Genomic DNA, 22,773 nt, shown 5'->3' on the forward strand with positions numbered 1-22,773 from the left:
GAGTAATGTGTTATAGGTCATGTTGGTTTTCAGACCAATCCACAGGATGGCCCCCCAACCAGTTACACTAGCACAGCTGGAAGAGATACTCCATGGCACAATACAGAAGGAGGCAGAGGGAAGGAGATGAATGGTTTAAGCTGGTACCTCTGGTTGTCATCTTACACACCATGGTCACTGGTCAAGTTAAGGGTGATCAGTGGATATTTGCCAAAATCCAACTATTGTCTGGTTATTTTGCTAGCTTTATATTATTTATATATATTTATATTATTTTGCTGCTTGGACAATTACTTTGTCTTAGCATCCATCAAGAAAGGAAAGATGTGATGTGGTGGAAAGATCCCAACTCACATGCAACCCTTACAGATGTGGAAAAGTTCATGAAAACTGACTCATTTTGAAAGAACAAGCCATGAATTGTACTTGTGCAGTATGCATATTTTAAAAAATAAAATCCTTTTTTTTATATCTTTATATTTTGTTATATCTCCAAGGGGTTTTTTTTTAATCTTAGAGATATAACAATATGAAAACTAAAGCAATTTTAACAATAAGCATTTTTCTTCCCATTACAATAAATTTACATAAGGAATTCCGACTTCTGAGTTATTCGATTTTTGCAAGCATTTGATTTAGTAAAATACAGTGAAAGATATTATTCCACAAGGAAAAATGAGGAGAAATTACATCAAGAACTTACTTTCTGCAGGTTCCTTAGATCTTCTGCCACTGGAGGACTTCCTCAGGAGACTTCGTCCAGAGGTAAAGAGGCTGGTTAGTTCTTCCAGAGGACTGGTGGGTGTCCGAGAACGGGAACTGCTCTGAGATGATGACCCATAGGTACTGACCGAGGCATTTACCATCTTTCCTCCTTCTTGCAATGTGTTTCTGGCTGTAGAATGAGGCACTGATGGAGAGCTTCTTGAGAGACTTCCTGAATGTACAGAGTCATAAGGTGGAGGTCTTTTGAGGCTTAAGGGAGTAAGAGACCTACCCATACTGACAGGAGAAGGTGAGGCAGAGTGACTTTTAGGATAACCATGTGGAGACTGTGTTCTGTATAAGGTAGAAGGATGAGGAGGTGAGGACGTGTGCCCAGGCGTGCTAGTTCCATGAGATACCGTCTGGTCTTTCTCCAGTTTTTGATGGCCTGGTGTATGAGGTGGCAGTGATGATGGAGAAGCTCCAGCTTGTTGTTTGATGTAAGACACATTTTCTAAAACGGGAAGCTTTGTGACCTCTAGTGGAGTTAGAGGAGACTCATCAGAATTCGGGGAACATTGCACTGGTGCTGGTGGGAACACCAGCAGTGGAGGTCTGTGAGAAAGCAGATTTGGAAATGGTGGGGGTATATCACAAAGCAAGCCCTTGGGAGTAGATGGCACTGAAGACTTGGTGAAATCTAGGTCAGGCACTGTGGGAGTAGCACACTGAGAAGAACAAGTGTGATGGTCATATTCACATTGACATTTTGAATCTTGGCCTACATCATCAAATATAGGGTATTTCATCTCCTCATAGACTGCTTCGCTTTGGTCATCCTCATCTCTTTTGAAGTCTCTGAGGATATTCCCAACCATTTCAATATAAACAGGCTCTTCTTCCTCTGTGTCTGGGGCAGGACTGCTGACCTGTGATAGAGAGGCATCCCTAGTGAGTGCTGTCTTCATAGGGCCATGCTTTTTGATATACGTTTCATCAAAAGATGTGCTTAGCTGAGTGTTTGGATTTCGTTTCGGCTTAGGAGGTGGAATCTTCTTTGTGTATTCATCACTGTGAGGTCTTGGTTTGGCTGACACTGAAAACAGAACAAAATATAAATTCATCAGAAGTATATAACACACTTTGTTAGCCACAGGATCTCTGTTACAGTGTCCTAATTCTGGAATGGATTTCCTGGGACCAGCCTGTTGCTCATTTTCTCTGGTATTACATCAGTAGAAAACTATAAAAATAACACCCTATTCAAAACACTCCTAATCTTACCCCAGAATGCTCTGACAGTCCAGTATTAAGTAGCTAGTGAGCAGTTGCCTACCTCCGAGACATCTGTTCTCTCCCAAACTCTTTGGGCAGGGGACTTTCCATTTTTAAATATTATGCTTTACAAATATATCACTGTGGGATTTTAAAGACCCAAAGAGTTGCCAAAGACATAAAACTAAGTACGGAGATGAGCTCCTTATGGCTGCAAGAGAACAGTTAAGATGCTGGACTTTCACACTGACAGGGATGTAACTCTACAGTGACACAGTGATGAATCAAGACCTTTTTATTTATTGTAAACTTCTTGCATAAAGCACAACAATTCCCTCAGCACTGACAGAGAAAGAAAACACTCACATACAAATACTGTAAAATTTGCTGTTGGGATAATCCTAATCATTTATCTGGGCTCTAACCTATGATTTAGTGAAGACTTCAGTGAAGTAAAGGGGGAATAAAGTACCTCACAGATTCAGATCCTTCCCAAACAGGTTACTTCTAGAAACAATAGATCATTTTGTCTTTGCAATTATAAACCAAAATATTGTGATGAAATTTGTTTGAAATGAGAGGTCAAGGGTTTCTTAGAAATTCTCCTTTATGAATTAAACAATAAAGAAACTCATGGAAATTGCATTTTGTTCACTTTGCATAAATAGTTAATAAAACATCTCATTAAATGTTGGGATTAATAAAATACCCCATTAAATGTTCAGGTGAAATCAGTTTTTATCCTAAGCAGACTCAACAAACTCACTCAGAAACAAAATTTTCTACATACACTAAGCTGATTTATATTCTTACAGGGTAAATAGTTCTTGCATTGAAAGCCTTGATACCTCATTGGTAAGTTTTGCAATTAAAAAAATCCTAAACTCCAGGCCAGTTTAGAATGGCAGCTTTCCTGTCTTACCAAACTTTGCTGCTCCCTGCAATTCACTGCTACAGATCCACCACTCCAAACTCAGTGCTCAGAGAAATTTCCAGACACCTTCTGCTGACCCATCAGAAAACAGCCAGCAAATATCTAATGTTAAATGAAGCAGGCAGTGCTCATGGAGTTAAAAAATCTCTTTTAGAAACAGCCTCAAACATATTACTAAAGGCAGCAACGATGCACTGCTCTGCCAGTTGAAAGGAAGTATTTTGACAGTCTGCGAGGATGCTGGCTCAAGGCTGAAAAGACGTTTGCATTACAGCACCTTACTAATGTGATTTGGTCAGTATCAGAGGAGGATTCAAACATAGTTTTAGCACTGTGTCACACATCTGCTTCGATCTGCTAAATAACCTTTCTTCAATTCTTTCAAGGCATGGCAATGAAGGCAGATGTTAAACAAGATTCCGGTTTTGTTTAGGAATGAGGAGCTGTGAACGTATGCATGTGCACATATACAAAGTAAGCATTCATCAACAGCATTTGTTTAAGCTTAACATATAACTAAGGTACAACAAAGCAAAAAGAAAAAGAAATCTTGCCAGGACTTTAAAAAAACCCCAAAACCCACAACTCAAAAAATTATATTATACTTTCATGACGGTTCCAATTAATGAGTTCCACTTTGCAGCAGGCTAGGGACATGCAAAAGCTACCACAGAAAAGAGTATTTGGTAGCTTGATAGTTTTTCACTATGTGGATATATCCTAATGCAGTTTAAATTTGTCTTTTTAATTAACCCAAATTAATTTTCTTGAAAGTATTAGGATAGACTTTTGGGAATGAGATGTAGGCTACCAGAATCACTCGGGCTTTGCAGAAAATATTACTCCTGATGTAGCTGACAATACCAGCAGATTTTTCTTGCTGTGCTTTCAGCTAAATCACTATTTCCTTTCTGTTTAGTCTGTTATTTGTCTAATGTGTTCATATAGATTCTGCTGACATAAGCTTGATCTCAGTCCTCTCTCTACACCTCTGTTAATCTGATTTACAAGCCTGGCAAAAGCAATCTTATTCAGACTTGTGTCATTAAAATGAAGAGATAGTCAATGAGACTGGCACAAACTGCCCGATCACTTCTGAAGAGGTTGCCCAGGACCTGAACTCTCCTTTAGACTGGTTAAAGGATTACAGACTTTGCTGCAGTTGAAAATTGTGTATTTTGTATTCAGAGGCTTCCTGCAGTCTTTAGTTCCCTGTGCATTGTGCTACCATCCTTAATGGATACCTGAGATACAAACACTCCCCGCTCCTCTGCCTTCCTCAGACCCCAGGTCCCTATGCTGTCTTCTACATCTCCTGAGCCCTGGGTGTCCCACTGAGAACATGCTCTGTCGCCATATTGCACTCTTCCATCTCTTTATCTGGAGAGATGCTAATGATGGACAAAGTAATCAAAAGATGCTCTTGTGCTGGAGGTCATTCAAGGCTCGTGATATCAGTGTTAACTGATATCTTTTACCTAAAAAATAGCTAAAGTAGTTGAGAGTACTGCATTTTGAAACAAATTATTAGAAATAGCATATTTTGCCTCTTCCCTCCTTCCATTTTCACAGTTTTTATCCAACTGATGAGGTTCTGCCACGTAGTCTAGACATATCCTTAGGTGTTGGGGTTTGCATATACAACATTCACAAGTTATTACATTACACATAAGGAAATGAGAAATGTCATGGAAAAATGATTGACATTCTGCCATTTAGTCTTGTAAAGTATTTTTGCATGGGTTGAAATTAAGTACTGCAGTGACACACACAGCATTCTCATCTGTCATTGCATGATATGTAGCATTAGCCTAAAATATCTTGGTGACATTATCAACAAAAAGGTCAAATGACCCAGTCTCACTGTATGATGCACAGGGTGAAACATGACAAGGTGAAAGATTTACTTTCCATTTTCTATTAAAAGCATTTTTTCCTCTGTCACAGTTTATTTTATTAAAGCATCTATTTTCAGGAGGTGGTATGTTACAGAGATCTTTTTCCCTCCTTGACAGACTGGAATTTTCAAACTAAAATTTAAAACTAAATGCTTTAAATATTTTATAAACCTTATAGAGGTACAGAGGTACCTCATGTATGCTACATGGAGCAAGAATATTTGGTGCTATAAGACCTCTTTGAGAAAATACACAGGTAAATGTATAGGGTAAAGAGCAAAGGAATGTTTTTACCATGACTAGGAACAGAGGAACTGCTCAACACCCACTGGGAACTCCCCTCAGCTGCAGTGGGGCATTCAGGAGGCAAACTGAATTAGCTTTAAGAAGGCTATGATGCAAAACACTTATCATGTTTATTTTTAAAAGGTTTTGACTCTGAAACACAGCTCCATAGCAAAGGCTGAACTCTACAGCACACCAGATAACAGAATATAGACCATGAGCTACCGCTCCAGCTCAGAATAACAGAAAAAAACCCAATAACCCCAAAACAAAACACACCAAAAAACCCCAACCATGAATCCTGCAACCAAACAGAGCTGTGCAAAGCTAATGAAAGGAGCAGGGAGTATTTGTGCAGTTCCTGGGTTACCAACATTTGGCAGGGATAAATGTGCGTGAATGCAGAAGCCCTGGCAAGATCCCAGTCAATGAAAGGAGATTATTTGGCAGTCTCCATAGAGGAAGAGGCAAGATTGCTTTAAGTACTTGACATTTATCAGGCAGAAAAAGCATTCCGTGCCTGCTGGGAACATAAACTCCTATGAAAAGCAAACCATGCTGACATATTGGTGACACACATACTGCCGTGTTGCCTGCTCTAAACATGGAGTAATTAAGTGCTTTTCAACATGGATTACTACATCCTTGGTGCAACTGTTGCCAGTAACTTGTCTTGAAACTGCCTCTCGTACGTCAGAGCACACAGAGCCCGATCCACAGCTAAATGGAAGAAATGAAAGTGAGGACTATTTCTCTCCCTGCCAGGTTCAAATTCCCTTAATCAGCCATGTCAAAGTGCACCACAAAGCTCTGTGAGTGCTTCTATTACAGACACACACAAACACAAGGGATCATCAGGTCTGCGAGGAGTTTGAGCAGACTGGAGGCAATGAGAGAAGACAGCTCAGCAACTGCTACACGGTCCTCTGCCCTGGCTGCAGAGGCTGCGGGAGCTCGGGGTGCTATGCTACCGACTCCTTTTTTGCATTAGAACTGACCAAACAACCATAGTTGATAAACTGAAGGCACAATGATCCTTGCCAACAAATCTGAGCTCCACGGAGTTTCTGCTGCTTGGGCAGGAACACTCCATGTTTAATAGCATCCTACTACCAAGCAACTATCTAGCTCTAACAAGCTGCAAGGGAAACGAAACATGAAGGCTCTAATAATTTCTGTTCTCATCTAGAAGCAAGAAGCACAGTGCTTAAAATAGCCTTATGGAAGCCCTACTGAATAAGCAGAATATGACATTTTTGAAATGAGATATTTGTAGTGCAAAGGTTATGCATAGCTTTCAGACATGCCCAGATAATCTGCCTTTCATAGTTAAGTTTGGAAATATAGAATGCTTCAGGTCATCCTATCCTTCTGAAGTACTTTTTCACTCTTTAAGGAGAGATTGAAATACGAAAATATGTTATCAGGTTATTTTTTATTATTTGCTCGCTGTATAAGGAATGAGTGAAAACATCTAAAAACTAAAATGAATTTTGTCATTTTCTATTGTCCTTTGGGTGTTTACCAGCTCTTGCAGTTCAGAGACCAAGCTGATTTATTGCGCTGTTCACTGTAACAAACAGAATAAAAACACAAGTAACAGGAAAATTCCTCCCTTTCAGTTTTTACAAGATCCTATAGCATTCAATTTCTTTCTGAATGAAGGGATGATTTGGGGCCTAAAATTTTTTTAAATTCTTAAAAAAGTTACTTTAAATGCAGAAGGAATTGATCTTTCTGTATTTTGAGGGTATCTCTATCAAAAAGTGCCTCCAGGAGTGAAAGGAAATAGAATTCCTTTAATTAAATGCTGAATGTGCTGGATTCTGAATCAAAGATGGACCAGGTTCTGCTTTACATCACATAATTCAACAGACAAAATCCATCTCTAGGATAGCACAGAACCTACATATATATATGTGTGTGTGTGTAAATTCAAGACTGAGTAACCCCACTGGCTTTAATGAAATTAACTGCTTGTTCAAAGTTGCACATAATCATAAGTGCATTTGTGCACCAGTGCTTATTATCGGACTGGATTTCATTGTCTCTGTAGATGAAGTTTGTATATTCTCAGTGAAACTGAATTTAAGAAGGCACAGTCCTCTGAACTGTGCAAAAGATCAGCACTCGGGAGATCCGAGTTTAATTCATCTCTTTGTCACAGGCCACAGGACTTCGTCTGCCATTTTACCCCTTAATGCCACTTTTGACCATCTATCTTTGGCCAGTTTAGGCTCTAAGGTATTTTATGAAAGGTTTGTATTTTAATGAATTTATTTATATCAATCCTTGCACAGTGGTTCCCATCATTGGAAAGCAACAGTAGAAAATAAAAGCAAATTTAAATGTATCTATTAAACATGCAGTGTTGAACACGCATCTTTTCTTCTTCAAGGGGTTTTTGAAGGCAAATGTTCCTACACTGTGAACAGCCATAAAATACACACAAAGATGCATCTTAGCAAATGAATATAGAAACGTCATCACTAGGTTGCAGCAACATCAGAGAACACGTCTCTGTCATGAAAAAACTTTGGCTTTCAAAATAGCAATGTCCCCATGGACACAAGTCCTTTCACTGCAGGTTACCTTTTCCTTTTCTAAAAGATGCTGGTAGGAAAAAGCAAAGAGGGAAAGAACATGGAAGGAATAAAAGAACCATCTGATTCATTCAAACAGCCTTGCAAGCAAAAGGAGGTTTCAGCACAATGATTTCATGCAGTACATATTTTTTCCCTCTCCTGAATCTATTAGCTCTTACTGGAAATTATTTGGGCATTTAAAGAGGACAAAACTATACTTAAAATAGAAGAACTAAAAGACAGTATCATAAAATCATACCGATGGGCTACTCAAATGTCTCAAGGCTATGATTAAGGAGACTTCTTCAAAAGGTCCCTTTATTTTGGCTACAACTTCTTTCAGCTTTTAGAATGATTGATTTCTGCTCTAATTCAAAGTAGTTGAAACCTAGTGGCTTCAGTAATGATATTCCAGAATTAAACAGCAGTGCAACAGAGAACAGAATTGGGCCCTGCAGTTAAATTCACTTCTGCATTAATCCAACAGTACAACTACTGTAACTGATAGGCACCACAGTTGAAGACATGCTGCTGCCAGATTCAGCTTAGAGCTGTGTATCTGGGCCACAAAATCCTCAGCCCCAACACCACAGCTCCTTACATGCTGTAAATGTCAAGGGAGACACACGTGCCCGAGGTTCACAAAAGTCAGCCCCTTCACTAACTACCCTGCTGCCAGAGCCTCCTCCCAAGCTGCAGGTCTGTTGCTCTGCATTATCAAGATGAGGGCAGACCCAGAGATGCCAGGACATTTGAAAAACTTTGGAGTATCAGCATACTGCAGAGAGTCCCTCCCCAAACTGCCATGCTCCAGAACAGACTGACTTCCAGGTTTTCTCCTCCATAGCCTTCTGCTTCCCTGTGCCTGACACACTGAGCTCTGCTTATTACCCTTTCCCACAGTGAAAAGGTCTCCAAAAGCCTTTCAGAAAATTACAAAGTGATTAAGTCTCTTTCTGAATGCCTGGCCCTGTGCTTTCATATATTTTGGACTTCACATCCAAGTCCTTTTAAAGAATGAGTAATTGATGTCCCTGATTTTTCCAGATATCATTGAATGGACAAAGAAAAAGAGAAAAGAGAGTGGTTGAGAAATAATTACAAATTATTTGCAATCAAGCCTTTCTGTACTATTCACTGAAGCTAAAAGTTATTGTCAGTTAGCACAGCCCTGGAAAGGCAGAAAAAGCAAGATTTTGGATAAGTAAGAAAAGTCAATTTGAATCATCTTCCTTTTACAGGAAAACTAGTGAACTGAGTGCAAATGGAGGCAAACGAAAAATCTCACAGTAACTTCTTTTAGGTTGCAATGATTTTTGAGTATGCATTTAGAAAAATATCCTCGAACTAATACGCCCAGACAGAAGAGGCCTGGATCTATGGCATTACATGGGTGTACGCTGCAGCAGTTCCAGTGGAAGCAGGTTCTGAGGAGGGAGAGGTGGGAGGATTACTGGGGAAGTGGGAATCTGAGTAAAGCATCCTCACACTGCCCACACATGCAACCAATATTGCTGAAGTGCTGGTTTGTTCTGTTTCAGACACCTTGCAGCCTGCATATGCAAAACAGATTTTGCAGCCAGTGCAACAGTAGCAGTAAAAAATTCTGTAACTGTATAAAATCTGAAGGAATTTTAGATACAGAAAGGCAATTGGCACGGGAATTTATCAATCACAAGCATCATTTGATGAATTACATGAAGAGTATGCAAACAGAACTACTGAATCATGCTTGCAGAGAAATTAATTTGCAAAGTGTATGTGCTTGTTTGTTGGTGGCTCTGGTGCTGTACTGCAGGAGCCTATACAGAGTCAGAGCACTGAAGAGTTAAACATGGTCACAACAGAGTATGGAAAAACAGCCACAGATCAGCAACAAGAGCAAACCCTTCAGTTTTAAAGCAACACTTATGGTATCTTGACTGTCATCTTGGAGATGAAACCTGAACAGCCTTTTTTTTTACTGTAAATTAACTGTTATCCCTCTATTCCTACAGCTACCCACAAACTGACTGCATTTCACACTAACGATGGGCGACATCAGCCCCTGCCACCCCCCACCCAGCATCTTCGCTGTGGTGCAGCTATTAGAGCCCAGTTCCCACATAGCTGTCACCCTGCGCTACCTGCCCCCTCTCCCTCGCTGTAGCTATCCATCTCACACTCCCCGAATATCATGCAGAAGATAGTGAGGCTCTGCATTTTGTCTGACTGAGTTTCAACAGGCTGTTCCACATGGTGACTGCAAGCACAGCAGCATTTCTGTTGACCTGCAGAAAGAAAAGATCTCACTTCTGCTCAGAAAGGGATGCTTCCAGCTATGTGCAAAGAGCTAAGAACCACCCACACGTGCCTTACACACCTACATCATATGAGGTTGGTATGTAGCGGACACCACTATGATACCAGTAAGCCTTTGAGGGCTGAACTGCTTATTCATATATTACCTGCTGCCCAAAGGTCACTGAAGGCCTCTGTGGCATCATTTGGCAATGCTCTTGTAAATAAGGCATACTCCAGACTGAATGCAACTCCTGGCTTCACAGGAACAACACTGTTATTGATTACAGTCTATCGTAGCTGAGGGAGATGATGTGAGAAATCACTTGCTGGACTTCCATTAACTTCTCAGGGAAGGTACAGTAAGGAGGCTTTCTGACTCAGAGACACTGAGCAAAACTGATCTCTCTGAGAGTTCCTAGCTCTGGGTGATTTCCAAATTTCTAACTCTGCACCCAAACAGTGGGCTCTCAAATGACTTACAGGAAAAATGGGAAAGAAGAAAATCAAGCTAGAGAAAGAACGAATGCTTAATGAAACAGTATTTTTAACTCATCTACTTCATTTATCTAGAAAAATTTTCTGTATTTACTCATTTGATTTAATTGTTTGGTTCACAAACATCTTGTCCAGAACACTAGCAGTGACTATATGCAAAGACTAGAATAATTTGACTGGAGATACGAGTGTCTTCATTTTTTAGATCCACAGTAACGCCTATCTTCTACTTACAGATACAATAAGTAGGTCAAATCCATTATTTGCTTACATAAGTAGCAATCTGTTTGCTGAGCTTCTAAAATAATTGCAGCCCATTAAATCAAGCTGGCAGACCTACCGAGGTGATATTGTGCCTAATACTGACCTCTTGGGGACTCCAACATGAAACATATTGTGTCCAACTATTCCACAGGCACGGCAGCCCCACAGATGCTCCTGCACTTCCTGAGTATCTCCCACCAGCAACAAGGAACCAGCAGATCTCACCAACCTCCTCTCCCCCAGAAATTTTGTGGGCTTTGTACAATTCTTTTCCTTGAGGCCATTGTATAAAAAGCCTCTTGCTGCTGCTGAATGACACATCTGGCAGACCCTTCAGCCTTGGAGCTCACATTTCAAAACAAAGCACAAGGTTGATCTCAGGGGTCAAATGAGTCACTACAGCAGGAGCATGGAGAAAGCAAATGAGCCCCAGTGAACAAGGGTTCATCTAAAGGGGAACATTCCTGCCTCTACCAAAAGGACACAAGGTGACCCTGCAGAAGCAATCCCTAAAAAGTGCACGTTGTCACTATGCATCTTTTGGGTGAATATGATGATAGCTGAAGTGGGCAGAGCATTGTCAGAGCAGTTCACAGGCAGGCAGCAGTGCCTGGAGTTGTAATAGCTCTGTGGTCAGAGGCTGACCATTACTGAAATACTCAGGGTAATCGGCTTTAGGAAAAAAGCCTCACAGCTATTCATTTTCCTTCCGTCTTCATAGAGGTGACTCCTCTTTCCTCCTCAACTCTAAATAAAGTGTTGACAAAATTACAGACAAGCAATAAGTTATCAGCTGCCTCCCACTCAGAGCTTCTCTATGCGCCTGGCAGCTATCATTTCATCTTGCATTTATTTTCAGAGTGGTCTAGTGAAACTAGTAGAGCCTATGACAGTGTTGATCTATAAGGATCATGCAGACAGGCCTAATCACCATAAACTCACCTGGTAAGGCTGCAGTGTACACTACCATTCTGACAGTGTTGTACATACCTCCAGACAAGCTTTGGGAGAGTCCTCTCCTGTTTCAAATGCCAGGCTTAATCTCATTGTGCCACCTGAGAACTGAGATGGAGGATGAAAAGACAAAGATGGAGCACATAAAGGAACAGAGGAATTGCTGCCAGAAGCCATTCCTACCTCACCCATGACTGCAGAACCTGTTCTGTTCAACTCACAAGCAGAACCAGTGAGAATAAGACACTTGATTAAAAACTAGCACCCTGCAAAAAAAGGAAAAAAGACCAAGAAACAGAAGATAGAATATGGAACGATGAGGAAAGTGGAGGTCTCTAGCAAATATGTTTGGAAAGCTAAGGTAAATGAAAGGCAATTAAAGCAAGAACAGTATCACAGGCTAAAAGGTCTTAGCCAATATCACAGAATCACAGAATGTTAAGGATTGGAAGGGACCTCGAAAGATCATCTAGTCCAATCCCCCTGCCAGAGCAGGAACCTAAATGACATCACATAGAAAGGCATCCAGGCGGGTTTTGAATGTCTCCAGAGAAGGAGACTCCACAACCTCCCTGGGCAGCCTGTTTTTTCCCTTCTTCCCATTTACTTATAATTTGGACCCATCCAACCTTACAGCAGAGCCCCTAGGCCAGCCCTAATGGTTCAACTAAGTACAGAACATGGTGGCATGAGTAAAGGAACAAGCCAATTCTGGTTTTGCCACTGAAAAGCCAAGTGATTGCTGAAACTGTTACAGAATCATAGAATCATTTTGGCTGGAAAAGACCTTTAAGAGTCCAACCATAAACCTGACACTGCCAAGTCCACCACTAAACCATGTCCCTAAGCACCACATCTACACATCTTTTAAATAGCTCCAGGGATGGTGACTCCACCACTTCCCTGGGCAGCCTGTTCCAATGCTTCACAACCCTTTTGGTGAAGAAGTTTTTCCTAATATCCAACCTCAAGTTCCCCTGGCACAACTTAAGGCCATTTCCTCTTGTCCTATCTACCTTTCAGGTAGTTGCAGAGAGCAATAACGTCTCCCCTCAGCCTCCTTTTCTCCAGGCTAAACAACCCCAGTTCCCTCAGCCTCCCCTCATAAGATTTGTTCTTTAAACTCTTCACCAGCTTCACTGCCCTTCTCTGGACACACTCCAGCAACGCAATGTCCTTCTTGCAGTGAGGGGCACAAAACTGAACACAGTACTTGAGGGGCAGCCTCATCAGTGCCGAGTACAGGGGGACAGTCACTTCCCTGGTCCTGCTGGCCACACTATTTCTCATACAAGCCAGGATGCCACTGGCCTTCTTGGCCACCTGAGCACACTGCTGGCTCATGTTCAGCCGGCTGTTGACCAACACCCCCAGGTCCTTTTCTGCCAGGCAGCTCTCCAGCCACTCCTCCCCAAGCCTGTAGCATTGCATGGGGTGGTTGTGACCCAAGTGCAGGACCCAACACTTGGCCTTGTTGAACTTCATACAGTTGGCCTCAGCCCATCAATCCAGCCTGTCCAGATCCCTCTGTAGAGCCTTCCTATCCTCAAGCAGATCAACAATCCCACCCAACTTGGTGTTGCCTGAAAATTTACAGTGGGTTATCTCAGTCAGCTTTCTCAACATATCCTTTCCTTTGCCAAGCAACTTTTCATTGCAAGAAATATTCCTTTTTATCCTATCTTGCAGTTGTTTAAGTTCCCCATGAAGACTGAACTAGCAACTATTCCCACTGTCACTAAGACATAGGGATGCAGCTAAGCTTCAAGCAGTTGCACCACCACCACAGGAAACTAGGAGCTGTTGCTATAACCCAGTGTTTACAGCTTGCTTCATTTTGCTATTGCTCAGAAGCAAAGCTCTTTGCAAGAATTCATCCATATCACTGAGGCACAGGCAAGATTTGATCCTAAGGCAAGATTTATAACTAAGCCATCCTTCTGTATTTTACCAAGAGCAAATGGGAGACAGCTCCCTTTGCAGTCATGCATGGAGGGGAAAATGGCAGGAATTTTCCTCATCCCACAAAGCGCTGTTAAGGCCAACAACCCAAAGGTTATACTCCCAACACAGAGCTGAGTCTTTCCAGGCATGTTTATGCCCAGAGAGTCCTGTACTTGCAGTGCTAGTTTTGTTTTACTACTAAGCATAAGAGGAGCTAGAGTTCCTCAATCATTACATGCAAGCTGGTTGTGAATTTGAAAGCAGAGTATTATTCGTTATTAGCTCCAAGAGATGATGGAAGCCATGGCAAGTATTATAGCACCACACTGGAAATGGATATTAAGCTATTCCTCTTGATGATGTCAAGTACACCATGCTCCAGCTTTTTACTTCCCACACTGAAGCCTCCCCTCACCCTGAACCAGCAGCCAGCTGCAAATCACACTGGACTTGTCAGCAGTGTCAGCAGTTCAAAGTCATGGCCACTGAAGTCAGCACAAAAATTTGTGTGTGCTTTTTGTGTGTGGAAAAACCCAGGCTGGTAAACTGCAACCTCCAGGCAAGTTGATGGCATTGCAAAAAGGAAACTGTGCCCTGTTGAGCTGTCACTGCTGTGCATGTTATCCCAACACATGTACGTTTGCACACGTACGAACTGAAACGCATGAAATGCCAACCACAGTTGTAGCATGTCAGGCATATGTTGCTTGATGTCATCCAGCATTAAGCCAAGTGGAAGAGATGAAAGCAGCAAACCAGTGCACCAACCAAAACTACTATATTCAAACAGTAATTAGAAAGAAATTACCAGTGAAACAGAGGATAGCCATGACAAGATCTCCCCCAGAGCGAGACTTAAATCTCTTGAGACATGATTCTGCTAAGCACTGTGTGTTCCCAGTAAAGTCAACATGAGTGTAGGGTGCTTGGCTCCCCCAGTATCAACCTCTGGGCAGGAAATGCTTTGAGAGCTCAGTCGTGCTTCACTCCATAAGGATTTGTCTCATTTGGTTGTTTAAGTGAGAACAGAATCAGCACACCAGTTAAAAATAAGGTAAGACAAAGAGGTGGAAACCCAGAGTATTTGCTGTGGAATAAAAAGTGCAACTGTTCTGTGATTTTTCCTTTAATTCCAAATTAGTTTTGCCAGACATCTCTATTATCACAGACCAGCTCTGAGAGCAAACAGGGACTTCAGGATTTCAGCCTGTTCCCTCAAGCCCTTACTCATTTGTTCACAATGTCTTTAACAGACAATGCCTAAGACAGTATGTACAATAGAAGTGCAGTACAAGTATTCCAAAATTGGTATTTTTGTAGTTTCACAGGCATTTCATTTTACTTAAAAAATTCTGAAGGGCTGCCAAAATGAGGCAAGTGAATTACCTGGATTTCTCCTCCCCTCCTCTCCTGGCCCTGACTTCAGAGCCATTCAGTGATACAAAATAATGAAAGAATCTATTGTTTCATAGCTCACAGGTGCAAATGCTGAGAAGGTCCAGTACTATGGTTTCCTGAGCTATAAAATAAAAAATGAAATACAGTCACAAATATGATGACTTACATTTTTTTCTAGCAGTATTCCAGGCTTGACATACAATGACTTGATGATAATGAATGGATTTATTGACACCATACCCTTCCAGTTACATAGGGGCTGTCTATTGAGGTTGCAAATTTACCATGCAGTGAACAAGAGCACCCACATGATAGCTTTCTTCAGAGCCTCTCTCTTCATTGTGGTCTTTCTGGTAAAGATTATTGATTCAGATACCTGAAGAGCACAGCTGAAGTACTTCCAGGGCTGAGTTGGCTCTAAAAGCAGCCTAGTGGCTTTTTTCCTAGTCAGTGGAACTCAGGGTGGCAGCAGCCTGGAGAAAATATCCTATTCAGCATGCCTGTGTTATACTTAACACTGCTTTGAGGTCCTAGATGGTTTGCTAACTCCAGGGCAGAATGGTGTGAATTCACAAGTGCAGTTTGGGCCTGGGGTTGCACCCAGGCTTACAAACTCTCCTGAGCCCTGGAGCACTGCAGTACACAGTTGAGAAAAGCCCACATGCTCAGCAGAAATCACAAGTGTTTAGCAGATTTTACTAGCCACAGCTTAGGGCAGGTAGCCTCCTCCTGGACTGGTTGCATTTGCAGTCAATCTGGTAAATCAGCACAACGCTCCCTGAACTCACATTATTAAGGCTTTTCCATTATCAAGAACATCAGAGCTTCCATCACCCCTTCAGAGCAGAGAGATCTCTGTACTGCAGGGGGGCTGCACATTTAATTTTGCGCTTTTTCACACAGGTGCAGTGTCTCTCAGTAAATGAGCAATATCCTAATGTGAAAAGAGAGATGAGGAATATATAAAACAACTCTGCTAAATTAAAAAGGAAAAAAAAAAGAGATACTAAATACACAGGATAGACTAGCACAACAAAGCTAGAGTACGAACTGCCAAGTCGTGGGCACAATGCAATTCCCATGTGGGTGACTAGATCTTCATGCCTTTTACCACTGCATGGTCTATTTTCTGTTCAATGCTTGCAGCTTACATTAACGTTAATGAGTATGCATATGTGCCTTGAGGGTAAGAACATACTCCCTCTGTGGCTTCAAAACTTGTTTATAAATCCCTCCAAAAATCACACTGTGTTCATTGCTCTGCACAGAAAGCTATTATAGCAGCTATAAGAACTGCTGCTTTCATTCCTTTCTTCCCCTTTGCCCTCCCTTATCTGAGGGACCAGAAAACAGATCAGAAAAGATGTAGGGCTGGAGGAGGTGGTATGCACAGGAACGTAACCCAGCTCTGGGAGCTGCAATCTGAAAACTGACTCGCTGCAGGGAGGGGCAAACTGAAATTTCAGCAAAAGCAAAGAAAATCAAACCCCAAAACACTGAAAAACTACCACCCCCACCCCACCAAAAACAAAGCCTTTGAAAATTCCCAAGATATTAAATACTACAGAATAGACCAAAATCTCTTCTTGCTAGAGCGCAGGTCAGTGGGTACAAGGTGCTTCAGCAACCAGTGTCCAAACACAGAGCAGGGGCACTGCTGGGCAGAGTCCCATGGCAAAGTCAGACCAGCGCTGCCCTCCAGCTCTTTAACCACCGCAGCAGCAAGGATGCTGCCGAGATGCAGGGCTGAACAAAGGGAAAGAAGCGTGAGGTTTCTAGTAGACACTGCATTGCTCTAGTGCTGCTGAAGGAACCACATCCATCCCATGCCACCTGGGAATGGAGGACAGCTCTCTGGAGTCATGTATGGTAGTTAAGAGCCAACTCCACTCCACTCTACCGACACCAGGGCATGTGTTTTCTCATGCTGGCTTTGACTTTTCCCTCCATCATTGCCTGCTGCCTTCTCCCACTATGCACAGTTTCAAGTTAAGCCCTCTTCAGCCTCACAGACTGCAAAAGATACATTACAGTGTACAAAAAATAATGGGTAAAGCAGCACTGAGATCAAGAATCAGATTAAGGTATGTGAAGGAAAACAGACACTGCTTTATACATGGCTGAACACCAGCTTGCATTATACCTGTAGAGCCAACATGAACGCTAGCTGCAGCTTTTCATGGGAAAAAATGCTGTGCTTAAAATATGGAGCAGGCTGTTCCAAAGAGGAAAATGTACTAAAAAAAAATCCACTGTACAACATGCAAGTGCTCAGGCCTCTTGGGCACAATGACACATGGGGGCTCTGGCTGAGCTCCTGCCTGAGGAGCCTCCTGCCCTGGGAGGAGGCCAGACCTCAGGAAGCAGCACACCCCGTCCTGCCACAGCCACGCAGCCTGTCCTTCCCCTGCTCCCCAACCCACAACCCGGCATTGCAGCAGCATCACAGGCCACCGTGACGACTGGCCCTTGCTAAGAAGGAGTGTGTTCCAAGAGCCATCTGTATGGATCTCGTGCTCACTGCACAGGGCTCTGACAGACTTTGCTGCAGGATACTTCTCACCAGACCTGCCCATGCTACTCCCCTGCCACAGCTCCTGCCCAGCAGCAGGGTGGTGTAGCAACACCAGTGTCTCAAAGCCATGTCCCTAAAATACTGCATTCTGCTACATCAGCACCGGGTTGTCATGTCTGGCAGATAGCCCAGAAGCAGTAGCATCTTAAACTGCCCATAACTACACCCACCAGAACTCATCTGTCAGTAGGCATGGGTGAAAAGATGGGGGAATAAGATCTGGTTGTAAGGAAGGACATGACATGGTTACTGCAGAAGACACTATTTCAAAGTTCAGGTTAAATGCATTATTCACTAATAAAAAATAAATAGGAAATAAAAGGAAACCAGCACCACACAAAAACAGCAGAAGTGCTAAATCCCTTTAATCCAAGTTCTGCTTAGTGACAGCAGCAAAAGTTCCAAGTTTACAATGCAGAGTCACCAGTCTAGCTGACAGAAAACTAGATTTATGAGAGAGAGCAGCTGGACTGCAACCCCAGTTACAGTTACTGTAATTGCTTTCCTCCAGAGGAAAATTTTCCTTACAAGTTGCCCACCTGTAGAGATTGCTGAGCAACACAGAAAGGCTTCCACTGTATGGGCTTAGAAAGCAGCAAGAAGGATATCTTCTTCCACACATGACACTCAGAAGGAAAACACTAGACAAATTGAGTGAGTTTGAGAGGTCATGATCCCTGCAAGCATTTTCACATATCAGACCTAAACCTTCTGTGGTCTCTGGCAAGAGCAGAATTACAACCACAAACAGCATTTTGAAAATGCTACTGGATTATAATTTGCATTTGTGTGCCCATGTTTGTATGTACATGCAAGCATGTAAAACTGTCCATTTTCATTATGTGTACATTATGCATATATAAATTAAATTATATTATATATATTTTATGTGCATGTTTTTATATAATGTAGTCATCATCTATATTGCCAAACACTATTTTAACAAAAAGTTAACTTTTAAAATGCAATTCACTTACAGCTCTTCATTTATGTTTGTGCTTTTCTTGTGAACATGCACTGATTGTATCAAAAACCACTGGTTACATTCACCAATTATATTGTTTTATTATTTCATTTTTCTGCAAGATTGGGCACCGAAAGCACATCAATTAATTAAACTGCTTCATTTTCTCAATAAAAAGCCTTTCAGGATCAAGGTTAGATATGCCTTCCATGCTGAAACATTATTTAAAATTACCCTTTTCAGTTCACTTCTCACTTCCAAAGTGTGATGTATGGGGCACAGCTACATTTGTTTGCTGTTCCTACCAGAGTTTGAAAACTCTGCAGAAAAGACAGCCCACATTTTTAGAAACAACCTTCTAGAAATCTGTTACGGAGGAGAAATGCAATGAGTGGAAGGTGTTCAGTGGGTGCATATGAGAGGTAGCCGGAAGAGTAAAAAAAGAATATTGAAGCATAAGAAGGGACACAAAAGTGTGGAAACACAGCTACAAAATTCAAGTAAAAGAGAATGGGGCCTTGGGGCTGAAGAGTGCTTTTTCTGGCAGAGCCAAGGTAGACTGGAATGAGACACAGAAACCAAAGCGTTATCACACTGCTGTACAATGAGACAGGGCTAATACATGCCATGGCAACTTAGAAGATTCTCACACTCCCACAAATTTGGAAGCAAAAGCACTTACAGGAAAAGTGTACAGAGCCGATGTGGCTGCTACTGATGCTATTTGTGCTTCTGGAGGTCTTTCAAGCTCATGACCACTTTTAAGCTTCTGCTACTTGCTTGTGCGGTAAAGTCAGAGTCATATTCAAAATATAATCTAATGTTATGGTAGCTATTATGATGGGATGGATTAAATATTTTGACTTTACTATGATCAGAAAAAGAAAAAAAGTTACTATTAGTCAGTGCTTTTGTTTGTATAAACTGGATCATTACCAAAAAGCAAAGGGTAAATGTGTTTAACAAAAATCAGAGCTGAAGCTGTCCCTGGTCGCCTAGGAAATGTAGCAATTTCCTTTTCAAAGTAGCCACAAGGTCAAACAATAGACATTATAATCTGAATTATTCTGTATTGCCATAAAAACAAATGAGCTGGGAACAATTTTGTGACAAGTCCTTTGTAGAAATTCCACAATAGTTGATGGAGAAACAATAGGGTTTTTCATCATTGTTTTCCATAGTTCCTGGAAAAGGCTGTAGCCATTCAGCCTGCAAATACCACAAGTACATGCAAATGAATGAGGCACATGCATATACAAACATTTGGGTACAATATGGACAATATGGCTTAAAGTTAAACCTGCATGTTCTTGGACTTGAGCTTCCAAAGACCTCCCTAGGAAAACATGAGTATCGAATCTTACCTGAAACTGGAAAGATGCAGGTTTACAATTTCTTGAATTCAAAGACTGCTACCGGAATGAGAACTACTAGATATTGAGAAACTTAACACTGGTACATAAAAAAGCTTCACAGGTTTCCTTAATTGTAAAGCAACAATAATAATTTCATAATCTGGGACAAAATTGGTTTAATATTTGTATCAAATCAATACTGCAGATAATGAACTTTGACTTTCATCTAGTTCTGCTTATCTTTAGATGTCCTCATCAACATCTGACCACAGTTTTTGTATAAACATTCCTATGCTAGTCAGATGATCACTGTGAAAATTCTTTCATCAAAACAAATACATTACCTTGCAGTGCACAGGTGAGAACAAAGCCTCTCCTGGTGACAGCAAAGCATTTTAGAAATCCAGCCTGGATGAAATCTGTCAGGAGGCACATGACTATATATTACGTGCTTCATGTCAAATATCAGATGACAGGAGAGATGAGGGAAAGGAAGAAAAATTTTCATAACCTTCCATAATAATAATAATGCTGAAGAAGATCTAGTTTCATGAGGACACAAACTGCTTCAGGAGTCTGCCATAACTTCTGTGAGATTGGTAAAATACTTTGATGTATTTCAATTATCACTATCATTATTATTATTGCTACTTTTAAGGCTGTCAAAGTCTCTTGCTTCTCAGTAAATGAGGAAAAAGGCTGGGGGATATATGTAAAACAGACCTCATTCCTAATCATCCTAGATATAATGCCAAGGCCAGCTATACCGAAGAGCTATGTGACTCAATGCACACTTGCAGGAATATTCATTAAATAAGTTAGAAAACATTACAGCCTATCTTACTGTTCTGTCTGCAAAACAAACTTAATTTAGCCTTGGTAATTCTGGCTGGGCAGACTCAGGAAGAAAGAGTGCTAATATATATTAAATAATTATAAAAATATTTTAAAATACAGTATTTTTAAAAGAACTTTTGAGTTTGAACCTCTGAATGGTTTCTATGTAGGCTTTGGTTTAGTAAAATTGTGGTAAACTACTTTTATTAAGGGTAGCTACTTAATGCTTGGATTTGTCCTGTTAGTCTGTTCAGTGGAGTTGATGTAACGGTCACTGTAAAGGACAAGCTACAGATGTAATGGTAAAAGTCACAGGCAAAAGAACTACAAACAACAGCATAAATAAATCTACAGTTCTGTTCAGTGTTTCTGTTCAACCTCACAATCGTAGATATACATGCCATCAGTTGAATTATACTTTCCTTTGCAACTGTTATCACTGATGACTTTTTAAATCAGATTTGCTTAAAAGGAGTTGTAGCGTGAATGTAACCAACAAGTATTTCTGACCACAACAACAACCAAAAGCGATACACACCAATTGCACAACACACTGCATGGGATGTCAAAACCAATATGTAACATAGCAGTGGGAAAGACCAGCACTGATCAAAACCATTTGTCCCTAAGGGTTCCTTCTTACAGTTCACACTGTGAAGCAGAATCATCCTGATCTCTCCTAGCAGGGGGTACAGCTGGTCCTACTGCTGCACAAAATACATTTCCAGCATGGAAGAAAGGAAGGAAAAGATCCCTATAGCATTAGCTCATCTTTAGCAGTTCAGAGTAAGGAAGCGATATCTTTATTCAACACATTTGTTTATTTTCTGAATGTTGCATTGCTGAAATGTAACTGGGACGAATGGGAAGAGAAAATGTAGACTCATGCAAATAGAAGCTTTGGGCAATACATTATACCATTTCAGGTGCAATTTTTACCACTGGATGGTATTTCCTTGCTGTAGAGTTTTAGGGACACGTAATATTCTCTTTAACGATTTCTGTTCTTCACTTCTTTGTTGAGAAGGATCCTTTCCAAAGAAGTGGTTTCAACAGTTCTACTGATACAATGAGTGGTCCTTAGATGGCATGCAGATAACATTGTCCTCCATGCCATCTGATAGCAATCTCTTTTTCCCTTTGTTTTGAATAAATTCAACGCATTCCCCAGTATATAACTAGGCCATGTAAGTGGTTCAGTTCTGTGAGAAATGTCAAAGGTTGGCAATTACCCACTGGTCCCAGATTTGGAGAACAGTGATCTAGGATACCTGTGCTGGCACCATTACACAGATAGGGAAACGTACAGATAATTCTTAAATGCGTTATTATCAACTGGAGAATCTTAACACTGGGTCACCAAAAATCTTTTTTTCCAAAGAATTATAGTGTTTACCTTCAGTCCTGTCTGGTAGTTTCCCACTTTTAATTGTTGTTCCAGTGTTGACTGTTTCAGATGAGGTGCTCAGTTTGGTGTTGGGGTCTCGCTTAGGTTTTGGAGGTGGCTGCTTACGAGAGCTGCTACTTTCATCATCGGTTCCTCCAACAGAATGAAGAGACTGGGATCTCACGGTAAAGCCACTGGAGCAAGGATGTGGTAGTCTGTCCTGAGGAGCAGGCATTGTCATAAATCCCATGCGGAAATGTTTCCCCACGTAGCTTCCTTCATTTCCTCTCACTACTTCTCCACCTATGCTGTAAGAGAAAATACGCGTATACATAAATGATCCATCTTTGCCTAAACTGTGCCAGGAACCAGGGTCTCAGTTCTGCCTGTGATGAGCAGACTATACTTTTGAATTTGGAAATAAGCAATGCTCTCTTCTTAAAACCAGATGACTACTAGAATAGTCTATTTTTCAATATAAGTTGCCAACAACGGAAACATAGATATACCACTGTGCACTCACTCAAAATTTTACACGAAGAAATTGAGAAAAGCTTTTATTCAGATTTCATAGCACTGTAACTAGAAATTGTCTATAGACCAAATTTAAAACCTCAGAATTCTGAACAGATTTT

At 41.2% G+C, this 22,773-nt stretch overlaps 1 protein-coding gene across 1 annotated transcript; it reads right to left on the bottom strand.

Annotated features, from left to right (window-relative positions):
• Positions 1 to 686: 686 nt before the first annotated feature.
• On the bottom strand, positions 687 to 22,446 carry NYAP2 (neuronal tyrosine-phosphorylated phosphoinositide-3-kinase adaptor 2; the record flags this gene model as incomplete). The annotated part of the gene is made up of 2 exons (XM_010165490.2): positions 687 to 1,801; positions 22,148 to 22,446. Coding segments are annotated over 2 exons (1,414 nt in total), but the record flags the coding sequence as incomplete, so codon positions are not given.
• Between the last annotated feature and the right edge of the window lie 327 nt (positions 22,447 to 22,773).

The sequence above is a fragment of the Antrostomus carolinensis genome, unplaced genomic scaffold (genome assembly GCF_000700745.2).
Source record: "Antrostomus carolinensis isolate BGI_N321 unplaced genomic scaffold, ASM70074v2 scaffold23373, whole genome shotgun sequence".
Classification (NCBI taxonomy): Eukaryota; Metazoa; Chordata; class Aves; order Caprimulgiformes; family Caprimulgidae; genus Antrostomus; species Antrostomus carolinensis.